This window comes from Antechinus flavipes, chromosome 1 (genome assembly GCF_016432865.1).
Source record: "Antechinus flavipes isolate AdamAnt ecotype Samford, QLD, Australia chromosome 1, AdamAnt_v2, whole genome shotgun sequence".
NCBI classification, from domain to species: domain Eukaryota; kingdom Metazoa; phylum Chordata; class Mammalia; order Dasyuromorphia; family Dasyuridae; genus Antechinus; species Antechinus flavipes.
Window position 1 is genome coordinate 687,770,675 of NC_067398.1, and position 13,488 is coordinate 687,784,162.

A 13,488-nucleotide genomic window follows, 5' to 3' on the forward strand; every position below is an offset into this window, starting at 1 on the left:
CAGTTGGGAAGATCTTAGTTCAGATCTGTGTAAACCTAGCTGTGTGACCCTACACAAGTTACTTACCCCTATTTGCCTTGGTTCCTCATCTATAAAATGAACTGAAGAAAGAAATGGCAAATCAACCCAGTATCTTTGCTTAGAAGACACATCACATAGAGTTGAACAACAGCAACAGTAAAGTGAGGGTTGTTGTGGGAATCAAATGAGTTAATATTTATAAAGCACTTATCCCAGGGCCTAGTACATAATAAGTACTTTAAAAATATTAGCTCTTATTATTATTATGAATCCTGCCTGGGTGATTTTGGAAATGGCACTTAACTTTTGTCAGCCTCAGTTTTCTCATCTGTAATATGGAATTATATATGATGGCATCCAAGGTCCCTTTTAGCTCCAAATATATATCCTATTGTCCAGCAGAATTCGAGTCCTAATAGGACTACCCAACTGAAATAGCTTAGGTATCATAGCTCTTGTTGGAGAACTATCCTAGCTAAGTTATTGGAAGCTTATCATTGAGTTGATGGCAGGGTAATGGATTTTTTTGGCCTTGGTAATTTTTAAAGGCCATAAACTCAAGTCATCGATGGGCTGTTATCTGTGTGAGTTGAGGGCATGCCCACTCGAACAAAATCACTGATCCTGGAAGTCCAGACATAAACATACAGACTCCAGTTATTTATCATTGATGAAAATGAGTATTGCTGTTTACATGTATAACTGTTATTAATGATGATGGTTTTATTAATCAATCAGGCTTCTGAATGTCATTTCCTAGAGGTTATTCTTGCCTTTCCCATAAAAATGGAAATTGAGAGGAAAAGGTTCCAAACACATGGATAATTTGGCAGCTTCTAATCAATATCGTAAAAAATAAATGAACATCATTGGACTCAGTGTTACTTTTCAGGGCCTCAAATGACCTGTCATTTGGGGTAAGGTTGACTACATGGGAAGAGTCAATGTTCATTAAGAGAAGCTCACAGTTGTCCCTTGTAAAAGCAGGTGCTATGTCTGTTTCCCTGCACTCTGCCCTGCCAAAAATCCCCAAGTCCAATGGCCCCCAATCTCTGTTATCTCCCCATGCCAAATGGCAAAGAAATCTGTCAAATGAATGTTCTAGGATGGGCAAAGTCCATGAAAATGGCTTTGTTTTGGACCACAGAGCCAAGCCATGCTTGCTTTCTCCTAGCTTGATAGATAAAAGGCATCAAAACCTTATATTGGAAATTCCATAATGGTCAGTGGAAGAAACTCCCCCTTTTTAGCTGCAGCTCAGAGACAGGACCCACATCTGGTTATCTGGAGGTTTATTCTTGAAATATAGTCCAAATTTTAAGAGGACAGTTAGTAAGGAAATGTACCACATATATTGATGAAAAATATAACAGAGCAAGGAATGGAAGGAAATAACTTCTCTTTTTTCCTATACCAACTCTTCTAACAGATGGCCAAGAGCCCATCACAGGCCTTGCCAGTGTGAACACGAAGTGCCAACCAACCTATCCACAGCTGGGGAAGGGAGGATAAGATGAGTTGAGAGAGAGAGATTATCTCTCTCAGCGCAACATAGGCACATGGCCAGGCTTTCATGAGTTGAGTTACAGCCTCTCTCTATTTGTCTGTCATTTGTTCTTTCTCATTTCTTCCCTCCTTTTGCCTTCTTCTTCTTCTCTTTCTCCTCTCCCTCTTCTTCCCTTCTTCCTTTTCCTCCTTTTCCTTCTCATTCTCCTTGTCTTTCTTCTTGTTCTACTATTCCTCTTCTTCCTTTGTTCTTCTTTTTCTCTTTCCTCCTTCCTTACTCTTTCTCCATTCTCTATCTTTCCTTTCCCCCTTTCAGTTTTTTCAAAAAATAGATAATTTAAAATACTCATATAATTTTTAAAAAAAATCTAATAATTATAAAGCACTTACTATATGGCAGACACTGTATTAATTACTTCATAATTATTATTTCTTTTGGTCTTCACAACTATCCAAAGAGGGAGATACTATTCTTATGGCCATTTTATAGATGAGGAAACTGAGATAAGCAGCAATGAAATGGTTTGCCCAGGGTCACATAGCTAATAAATGACTGAGGCTGGATTTGAACTCAGGTCATGCTAGCTGGGTAGTTAGGTGGCTTAGAGCCTAGAGAATTGGTCTTAGGTTCAGGAAGACATGGAGTTCAAATATGACAGATAGTTGCTAGTTATGTGACCTTCACAAGTCACTTAATCTATGTTTGTCTTAATCTACTGAAGAAAGAGATGGTCAACCACTCTAATACCTACTCCAAGAAAATCAGAATCAGACATGAATGAATGACAACAACTTCCTGATTCCAGGCCCAGTGTTCTAGCCACTGAGCCACCTCTCTCTCTCTCTCCCTCTTCTGTCCTTCCCTTGGCTTCATAAAAAGTAGAGGACTTTCTTTGCATCACCATTTTCCAAGGTGCATTGCAGTAGCACTAAAAGCATGATTCAGGGACTCATGAGCATCCCTGAAATTGGTTCAAGGAATCCAGAAGGTAAAAATTATTTTCATAACAATATTAAGATATAATTTCTAATGTGTCAAATATTCATAGAGATAAAAGAAAATTACAAATTAATATGCATAATAAATAATAAAATATAAATATAAATAAAATTATATATAACATATAATATAATAACATCTTTTTTGTGGGGGTTGTCAATAATTTTTAAGAGTATAAAGAGGTCCTAAGACTAAAAATATCTGAAATTGCCAGCATAGTGATTAGGGATCTGGACTTAGAATCTGGAAGTCTTGGGTTCAAATACTACCTGGTCACTTATGAGCTGTATCATTTCTTTACTTACTTCCTGCTAGCACCTAGTTTTCTTCTTGACTTATTTCATATTTTATTTGCTACTAGAGGCTTTTCCTAACAGCAATCCCCTACCCCTCAATCCCACTAGTTCTTTCCCTGTGAGATCACTTTACATTTATCCACATGTTTTAGTTCATATACATTTGTTTGCACATTGTCTCCCACATTTCATAGGGTTTTTGCCCTTTTTTTGAATTCCCAGAGTTCAGCACAATTCCTCAGATATAATAGGCACTTAATACAAACTTGTTGGCTGATTGAATGAAAATATCTCTTGGTTTTCTCATTTTTCTAAGGAGTAAAAATATTACCCACCTCATAGAGGAGCTGGGGGTCTCAAAAGAGAAGTGTCCCTAAAGTACTTTATAAGCTATAGAGAAGACACTAGACCAGTGGTTCTCAAAGTATGGTCTAGAGAATCTTGGGAATCTTTGAAACCCTTTTAGAAGGTCTATAAATTCAAAAATAGTTTTTATTTCCAATATGGTAAATATCTATAAATATAACCCAGATAAAAACGCTTTGGAGAGATCCTCAATAATTTTTAATACGATAAAGATACTGAAAGCAAAAGTTTGAGAACAACTGCACTAGACCTATGGTTTAATTGCTTTAGAAAACTTCCAGGTGAGGAAGCTTTTACTGCCACAATTGATCAGCACCTTCTCTGCCATATAAAGCTTTGGAGAGTTGTCCTGACTCCAGAGCACTGAGATTTTGGTGATTTCCCAATCTGAGGTCAAATCCAGCTTCAGACACTTGTTAGCTGTGTGATCCTGAGCAAGTTCTCTAACAACCACCTGCCTCAGTTTCTTCACTTGCAAAATGGGGACCATAATAGAACTTTTAGAGTTGTTGCTAGGATCAAATGAGATACTAATAACAGGGCCAATATGGGTCAGAAATAGGATTTGAACTCAGGCTTTTCTGGCTCTGGGTTGTTCTATATATCAGGCCATAGGATCACGGTTTAAGAAAGAAGCTTGGATTTGTAGTCAGAGTTTCTGGCTTAAAAGTCCACTTCTGTGTGGGTTACTAAACGTCTGAAGATCTCAGTTTCCCCATATGTAAATGAGAAGTGAGAATAGAGCGTCTTTAAGGTTTCTTCTACCTCGAAATCTATGGTCCTGTGAGCCTTTTATTCTCTCATTGATCAGATAGATGATGCAGAAAATAACTTTTGCTCTGTTTCATCCTGTGTGCGAAAGGAAAAGATAGTAAAGATGCCTCTAGAATTGGTTAATATACTTCTCTTCCCCTCCCACCCAGCAGCCTGTTTATTTTTGCAGCAATCCAACAATTCTCCTGGAGTTCAATGAAATGACAAAAACACCCTGTGAGAGGTTACCTTGTCAAGCCATGGAAAGCATTTTAATTACAGTTTGTATCACATGTATAAATAAATATTACATTCTTCCAGTCTACAATGCATTCTAGGAGTATCTTGTTAAAGGACCTGGCTAGCTTACAAAGTTCCAGGGCCCATTGTCATTGAAGCTACTGATTTTTTTTTTTTTTTTTTTAGGAATTAAAAAGTACCAATGCCCATAGTCGTCTTGGGAGAATGTCCATTGGCTGGCAATTGACTCCCCATTTGCCAGCTAGACAAGCCCCTTCTTCTCCCAGAGCAGGCTACACAGGAGGACGTAGATTTTGGAATTAGAAAAGGGTTTGTTCACTACTGGTCGGTCTTCTACAATCACCAGCAATACTGGACTTTGGATGAAGGCATCTTTGCAATGTGCTGCTAGATACAATGTGCTGTTAAAAAACACAGTCGATCAACAATCTAACATAGATTTTTTTTCAGTTTGTGCTGGTACAAAAAAAGGAGACGAAAAAACTAAACAAAATGACTTAAATATTCCAGTTTTTTTTTCTTATTCTTTTTTTGTAGCTCTTATCTATTTTCTCTAGCACCTGCCCCATCTCCTGGGGTATAAAGGGAAATGTGGATCTCCTTTACAATTCTTGGGTATACTTCTGTCAAATGACCATTGAAATAGTCTTCTTCCCCAATCTATATATGGTTGGAAAAAAATCATAGAACTCTTATAACTGTCAGTCAGGTGAGCACTAATAAGATGGAGCTAGTCTTACCAGTCATGGTGGTACCTTGCTATCCTTACTGAGTGAGCATGCAAAGTAATTATCTCTACCATTGGGGGCCAATGATTATTGACATCTCCTGCCCCAGGAGGAATATAGGAGCTCTGGTTGTGGGGCACAAATACCTGCCAACAAGGTTATTACTGCCCAGAAATGATGTAATCATATTCCACAGGAGGGCTTAGTTTAGACTACTTCAAGGAGCTTATCCATCAAGGAGGAATGTAATTTATAGTTCATTTTGTGAAACAAATCCACCTCAATTCTTAGAAACAGATATTGAAGAGGAATCAAAAGAAAAAAAAAGAAAGGAAGGAAGATGATAAAGGGAGAAAACAAAACAAGAGAGAAATCTAATTCCAAGGAAAGATTTAGAAAGCATTCTTGATTCCTTCAGAAGAAACAACTAAAATAGATGGAAGCCTTCTTCTGACCTCCATTCTCAGTACCACAGGCTGTCTTCAGAAGAAGAAATGCAGTTAAAATTTACAGTGTCTCTTAGCAGACCCTATTTTTATATTTTGCTGCTTTATTAGAAATATAAACAGATTATGTTTATGTCTTTTTTATTTGTCTTTTTGCTTTTTTTAACAAATAATTTTTGGTAACTTGTCTGTATTTTTTTTTTACTCATAAAATAATCTTCATATGTCCTCACCTTGCCCAGTTCATCACTTTCACTAGTCCGTTGCTTTCTCAAGTGTTCGGATTGCCCAAAACCGCAATCAGCAGCTCCTGAAACACCATATAGCAAAACTGTCTTTCCCCAGCTACAGAAACTGCTATATTGTTTGTGGTGGATTCCCCTGCTTTCCCCCCTCCCACTTCCCCCCCAACCCCTGCCCCACTCTAGCTTCATTGTCGGTACCAATATATAATGTAGAACTGAAGGCATCAAGGTGTGGTGGGTCCTTCAGCCAGAGGACCCTACACTTTGTCTTTGAATTTCTCCAAATAGTTTCTTAGTTCTTTGGAGTCTCCCAGATCCATGTCCTGGCACACCCATTTGATGTCATCATCGTTGCTACTGAGAATGGAGTTGACAGTAGGGCAGCCATCATCTGGAGGTATTGTTGTGAAGGTGGTAAATTTTACCCGCTTCCTTTTAGAAGTGGGAGAGTGTAGAGGGTCCGGTTTTTGTTCTTTCTCTTGCTTCCCCCCTAAGTCAGCAGACCTGTGAATCTGGCTCTGAACATGCTTCTGCGTATTTCCATTCAGGAGGAGGTGATTGCTTTCTTCATAGCCAAGTCCCCGGTCTATAATTGTGGTGTGCTCGTCCTGCTGGGGTGATGTATCCCCAGAATTCTCCAATAGTTCAGCCTCATTGCCCAGCCAGACCCAATCATGGGAGTGGGTCATGGTGGCTTGGCCTTCTATTGGCACTTGCTTGTGACGATACTTCAGGGCAAATGTGGCACAGTTGATCAGAAAGACAAGGATGGCCAAACAGAAGACCCCCAGGAGTGCATACATTCCTATCTCAAGGTCACTTAACCCCCTGGTAGCTTGGACCAAGTCATTCTCTTCCAGCCCACCACCACTTTTTGGGAGGTCAACTTGGGCAGGAAAATTGGTAAAGTCAATGGGGATGTTCTGCAGCTGTCCATCACCAGACAGTCTGCCTCCATCCAGCTTACTATTCTTCACCACTTTGTTGTTGATCAGTGATTTGACGGTGGTGGTGACTTTACGGAGAACACTCTCCTCTCGATCAATGGAGGAACCTCCAAAGTATCGTCCATCCTGGCCATAGCGCTCCTGGTCGGGGCCCTTTTGTCGGCGGTCACTGGCATGGTTCTCGATCTCATCCCCATCATAATCCCCTCCAAGGCTAGAGATGGCATCGTTCTGCCCAAACTTGACCTTGATGTTGCCTACACCCATGGCCAGCACACTCTTGCGCTTGGACTTCTGACAGGCTTCAGAGATCATCATGTCAACTTTGACGATCTGTCCTTGCCCTTCCCCTTCTGCCACCACGAGAGGCCACCTCAGCTCATGGCCCTGGTGCACGGACACGATGGTCTCATCCAACGATGTGGCTGAGAGGGAGAAATCCTTGGGATCATAGATGTCCAGCGGTGTCACTGAGCCGTCGTTGAACTGGATCCACATGCTGACCACAGCTTCCTGAAAGAAAACGGGGCAAATCATCATGATAGAAAAATACCCGCAACTTGCAAAGAGCTTTACCATTTTCAAAGCTATTGCACATTCATACTCTCACTGATCCCTTGCAACAAACCTATGAGTTAGTCAGGCTTGCTTTTATATATCCATACACACAAACACATATAAACATATATATTTATACATATATAACATAAACACACACATATTTTACATGTATATACATATATACATATACATATATAGATATGTGCCTTATATACATATGTATATATAGACCTTTTATAAAGATACATACAAGTGTATATTTGTATATTTATGTATATGTATTATATATACACACATTTATATTTACAGATGAGGAAGTTGAGTCCTTTTGCCCTATTGGAAGCAGTTGAAGGAGTGCTGTATCTGAAGGCTTGAAATTATAGGATCATTGATCTACAGATAGAAGGGACCTTAGTAGCCATTGCTTTCATTTTTCAGAAAAGGAAACTGAAGTCAGATTTGAACCCAGATCGTGCTAATTCTAAGTCAAAGTTATTATTCTGGCTCTACAATTTACCACCTGTGTGACTTTGAATGAGGTACTTCTCTTCTCCAGGACTGCAAAATGATACTGTTGATCTAGATTTATTTATATATGCACATAAACATATATTTAAATATTTGTTGAGACTCAATCTCTCTATCTTACTAAGGGTGGAAGTGCAGAAGCTACTCCATAGGCTTGGCCCTCTCAGGGGAGCTTTCCGTATTCTAGCATGAAGGTGTCAAACTTTAGATCAAGCTACTTCTCCCTCCTTATCTTAGAAGATCATACATTGCATAGTTTGCATTTTGTCTTAGATACTTATCAGTTAAATCACCTTAGTCAAACAACTTTATTGGACCTTAGTTTCCTCACCTACAAAAAGACTGATCAGTGATGTTTAAGTTTTATCTAAATCTATGATCCTACAAATCTCATTTCAATTCTCTGATCTGTAAAATGAGGGGATTAGAATCAGCCTCTAAGGTCTTCTCCAAATCTAAAATTTTGTGAACCTTTCTGGACCTCATCTGTAAAATGAAAAGGTCCCTTTCTGTTCTAATCTATGATTCTATAGTCCTCTAATATCATCCTGCTTAGATCTACTCACTTTTCTTGAGAATTTAAATAAAGAAGCCACTTTGAAGAAGATATATCATTTTGGGGGAAGTTGTGCTAACTCTAATCTTAAACCTAACTCCAAATCTAAATCCTTTAAACTAGATACCAGGATCAGAAAACACTCCCCTGGAGGTCTGGAGGCAACTCCCTCTAGAACTGGGGCAGGAAATCTAACATGCTTTTCATTAAAGGCTTCTCTTAAACAAGCACAGATGTAGATTTAATATAATTGCTATGGCCATAATCTTAAAAAAACTCTATCCATTAAACATTAATTTGTGTGATTTATAAAAGCCACTGCCTGAGCATGGAAAAAGGCTCCCCAGAAAATGACCAGCCCAATTGGACTGAGCCCTTTATTTGCCAAATGCTGTCCCTTTCCCCTTCTTAGTCTTGACATGGGATTGGAGAAGTCAAATCACTGAGCTCATTCTTTGGAGGGAGAAGGAGAGAGGAAGATAGGAAGGAAAAGGAGGGAAGGGAGAACCATCCCTTGTACACATTTCCAGAGACAAGTGTTAGAAAAGAAAATAACAACCCCCACCTTTTTCCTCCCCTTTTCAAACTCCCTCAGCCTCCTGGCAGATCCCTTTTTCCTTTGTTTGAGAAGCTAAAAAAACTAATGCATTTTTCTTTCAAGCCTGAACCTATTCCACCCTTGAAGCAGATTGGAACGCCCATTCCATTTCCATGTCAGCAAGATGCTGGCCATGGGCTCTTTCCTCTAGGATATCTCAGCGCTAGATGCCTGGTTTAATTGTGCCGTCTTTGTTCTTGGTGGATAGTACCTGCAGAAATTACCATTAGGGGCAAATCAAAAGCAAAGGATTGACATAGGTAGTTATCTGAGTTTCATTTCAATAATGAGGTGACTATTTATTTCTTAGGAGCAACACCTGATCTGGGAAATGAGGTGATTTGTCCCAACTCATTCTCCTTATCCTTCAGTTATGGCTCTTAGGTTTGTGGGCCCTGGGCTTGTGAGAGGATGAGAGGTTCCCAGTTCTTTGAGAAGGCTTAAGGTGAACAGTAGTAGAGGAAGGGTCTTCTGTTTCTGAGATTCTGTATTTGAAAGCATCATGGGATCATAGAATAAAACTGGAGAAGAATTCATGGGCCTTCTCCTGAGATCTCTTTTGACAGAGAAACTGAGATCCAGGAATGGGACATGATAGAGCACTTAAAGAACTGATTTATGGAGAAGGGATTAGATTGGTTCCGTTTGGTCCTAGAAGGCAGAACCAGAAACAGAGAGTAGAGGTTCTAGAGAGATCCTCTTAAATTCAAAGTTAGGAAAAACTTCCCCATAATTCATAGTTGTGTTCTTTCACTCATATCTAACTATCTGTGTCCCTATCTGAGGTTTTCTTGGCAAAGATAACTGGAGTGATTTGTCATTTCTTCTCCAGATCATTTGACAGATGAGGAAACTGAGGTAAACAGGATAAAGTGAATTGTCTAGGTTCATCTAGCTAGTGTTTGAGGCGGGATTTGAACTCGGGTTTCTCTGACTTCAAGCCTGTGGTTCTATCCATTGTGCTACCTAGCTGTCTTCCCAACAATTAGAGCTATTCAGAAGTGGAAGAGGCTGCCTTCAGCCATTTACTTTCCTTGGAGATCCCCAGATGCAGCAGCTGAGGACGATTATCCCCCTCACCCAGGACTATGAAGTTTCTTTATTTAAAGGCCCACAAAACAAAGTTTTTGTTTTTACTATAGTCCAGCCCTCCAACAGTCTGAGGGACAGTGAACCAGCCCCCTATTTAAAAAGTTTGAGGACCCCTGCAGATGATTATAAATATAAAACTAGTAGAAGCTCCTCCTCAAGCCACGCTGGTTACATATAATGTAACAAGTCTGGAATTCAGAAGGAAGGGATTTACCCAATTTCACCTATGGTAGTAGGGTGGCAGATCAGATCTTTGAAGAAAAGGACTGGGTTTTTTGTTTGTTTTTTATCTTTGTCTCCCCAGTAGAGTGCCTGTACAAAAGGCAGTTTTAATCACTGAGATGAGATTTCTTTTTTTTTTTTTTTGAGATGAGATTTCAACTCGGGGCCTGTGACTTTAAATCTAGCACTCTTTTCCTGAAATGAGAATATTTGTGAAGCACTATTAAAGTGGTATATAACAACCCACCTCTGCTATTTATTTTCTGTAGCTTTGGGTGAGCTATATCACATGTCTGAGACTCAGTTTCTCATCGATAAATATGAGGGAGTCAGGCAAGATAGCCTCCATCTAAACTAGATGACTTCTCCCTATCTGTTGTTACGATCCTACAACACATGTGATTGATGTTGGAACATGAGGAATTAGTCAAATTGGTCCAGTCTTCCCTCTTTTTTTCCCCTGCTTTCTTTTCCTACTTCCAATTCTTCTTTCTCTAGACTTAGGTTAGCCCCACTTTTATACCCCTACACTCATAATCCTTCTGGTGGTGGAAGCCCACAGCTGTTGGTATACCTTTTAAAAATAGAGACATTGGTTCTATCTGTCCCGAGCCTTTTGATATAAATGGCCTCAATCAGCCTGTGTGACAGTGCTTTGGAACAATCTGGATGAACATTACCTATGGAGAGCAACCTCCCCAGCCTGTTACTACACAATCATCACACAAATTTACAGAATCGTCCTGGTTTTCATTTGTTACACTCTGGTTATAAACAAAGGGAATTGCTAGGCTTCTGGCTAATTTAGACCATTTCTCTGAAAACAACGAGGGATGGTTAACTCAGCAATAGACTTGAGTGGGAAGAATATTTAATTTCCAAAGTGTGATCAGGAAAGGCTTTAGGGACTTGCAGAGGGAAAATCTGTAACAATCTGGTAGGAGGAGAGGGCAGAGAACTTGGGGATTCATATTGGATTGGTAATTTGAAGTGAATTGGACTTGTGGTTATTCTCAAAGGGTAATGGGGCCGCAAGAGAAAGAGAAAATGGAAATGAGAGTACCAACATGGAGAATGCTGAAGAACAGTAGCCATGCTATAGGGCTAAGGGATAATTTAAAACATTTCACATTTTAGTTTCCTTATCTAAAATGAGGGGGTTGGACTGGCCCCTGCAGTGCTTTCTAGCTTGAGATGTATGAGTCTATGAAATAAGGACATTTAGAATAAAGAGATCTTAAGTTTTTTTTTTTAATGTTGTGGTGTCCCTTGGGCAGTCTGGTGTCCACTTCTTAAGATTGTTTTTTTTTTAATAACTGAGAAAAATGCTAATTTTCAATTAGAGGATAGTGAGCATAAAATTTTAATTATTTTTCTCATCCAAATTCACAGATCCCTGAAATCTATCCATGAGTCACTTTGAAACCTGTGGACTCTAGGTTCAGAACCCTTAATCTAGACAAATTCATATTTTCAGAGGGTATCCCTCATTCTGTATTTTCTTTATGACAGAGCCAGGCATTTTTGATGAATATCTTGTTTTTTACACATTTTAAAAATGCCAAAATCTACTAAATTCTGAGGCCTGAGAGACATGTTAAGTCACAGTTATCTAAATCTATGGAGGCTAAGAAAGCACATTTCAATCTGATTCTCTTCAGAAATTCCATGTAAAGAATGATATCAGCACAAAATAATGGCAGACAGTCCAAATTTTCAATAAAGCTCCAAACGGAAACTTTCGTGATCTGGTAAAAGTTCGGGTTAAGTTCTTTTAATTACCTCATGAAAGAGCAGTAGACCATGAGATTTTCTTAGGAGAAGCCAGTGAATTTCCCCAAAGATGAGAAACTCTAAAAGCCTCAAAAAAAAAAAAAAAAAAAAAAAAGCAAACCCAACACCCGCCCAGGAATGATTTAGGATGCTGTCCTTCTCAGAGGCATTTCTGCAAATCAGATGAACTGCATCAATAAATCCCCTTTGATTCCCATGACAAGGTCCTCCAATTACTATCAAGAGATGAAGATGGATTGGAGTCTTTTTATCTGTAAAAAGGCCGCCCTTCCCTGAGAACACTTCAAGAGCTGAGATGACAATTGCTCATGAAACTCATTAATTATCTACTCCAAGTAAACACTCCTCAGGTCTGGCTACTTGCTTTCCTCTCTTTTTCTTCCTCTCCCTTATCTAGCTCTTTTTTTAAAACCAGTCATCACAACTTGCCATTATTTAGTGTCACTAAGATGACTAGAGCAAATAATTCTCTCTGAATGGACTGTGAATCTGAGAATAGTCATTATTAGCTCATTCCTAATGAGAGAGTTGACAAAATTCAAGACCAGTAAATGATGGACACCCAGAGTCATCAATGATTTCTAGATTTCATGCTGTCCAATTGAAGGTGTGAGAAGCATCCAAGAGACTTCTCACCTTTGTCTTCATTTTCTGGCTGTCCTTCAATTACTCTCCTATTTCTTCTTCTCATACCAGCTTGGTGGCAGACCTTTTCATGGTTAATGCTGCTCTTTCTATCTAACAAACATTTGATTGGTTCACTGTTTGATCAGACAAGCTTGTACCAAACTAAGTAATGGCTTCTGCAGTTAGCTATGATTAACAAATGTCCTAAAAGCTTCTTCCCTCTCTTCAGAATCCTCAATTCAATGCAAAACACTTATTAAATATCCTACTGTGTGTAAGGCACTGGGGTACAAAGGGAAAAAAATGAAAGAGAGGAAAAAACACTTCCCTAAAAAGAACTTACAATTTGTTGGAGAACAGAGTAGATAAATACACCATAGTCTTTTGGGAGGAGGTGAATCGGGTCAGTTATGTTTGATTCTTCATGACCCCATTTGAGATTTTCTTGGGAAAGATATTGGAGTGGTAAGATTTGAACCCAAGTCCCTTGCCTCCAAAACTGATATCCTTTCCCATCTCCTTGCTTTGATATTAGCTGTCTCCTTTTGCCTGGAATGCACTCCCTCTTCATCTCTATCTCTGGAATTTTGCAAAACTCAGACCAAATTCTACCTGCCATGGGAGGCCTTTCCTGGTCTCCCCAGTGGCTAGTGCCTTCTTTTCTGAGATTAGTCTTCTGTTCTGTGTATATCTTATATATGGTGGTACAGTGGATAGAGTACTGGACTTGGAATCAGAAAGACATTTTTCTGAGTTCAAGTCTGGCTTTCATCATTTACTAGCTGTGTAACTCTGAGTAAACTTTACCTTTTTTTGCCTTAGTTTCCTTATCTCTAAAATGAGCTGGAGAAGGGAATGGCAAACCATTTCAGTATCTTTGCCAAGAAAAGTCAGATAGGGCCACAGAGAATCAGATGCTACTGAACAATGACGACAATAAC

At 39.2% G+C, this 13,488-nt stretch overlaps 1 protein-coding gene across 1 annotated transcript in view; it reads right to left on the minus strand.

Moving 5' to 3' along the window:
- Window positions 1-4,182: 4,182 nt before the first annotated feature.
- Window positions 4,183-13,488, minus strand: part of TMEM132C (transmembrane protein 132C) — a 518,834-nt gene continuing 509,528 nt past the window's right edge. The window contains exon 9 of the mRNA XM_051972616.1: window positions 4,183-7,082. Within this exon, the coding sequence (XP_051828576.1) occupies window positions 5,880-7,082 (1,203 nt within the window). The 3' untranslated portion in view covers window positions 4,183-5,879. The remainder of the gene's footprint in view (window positions 7,083-13,488) is intronic.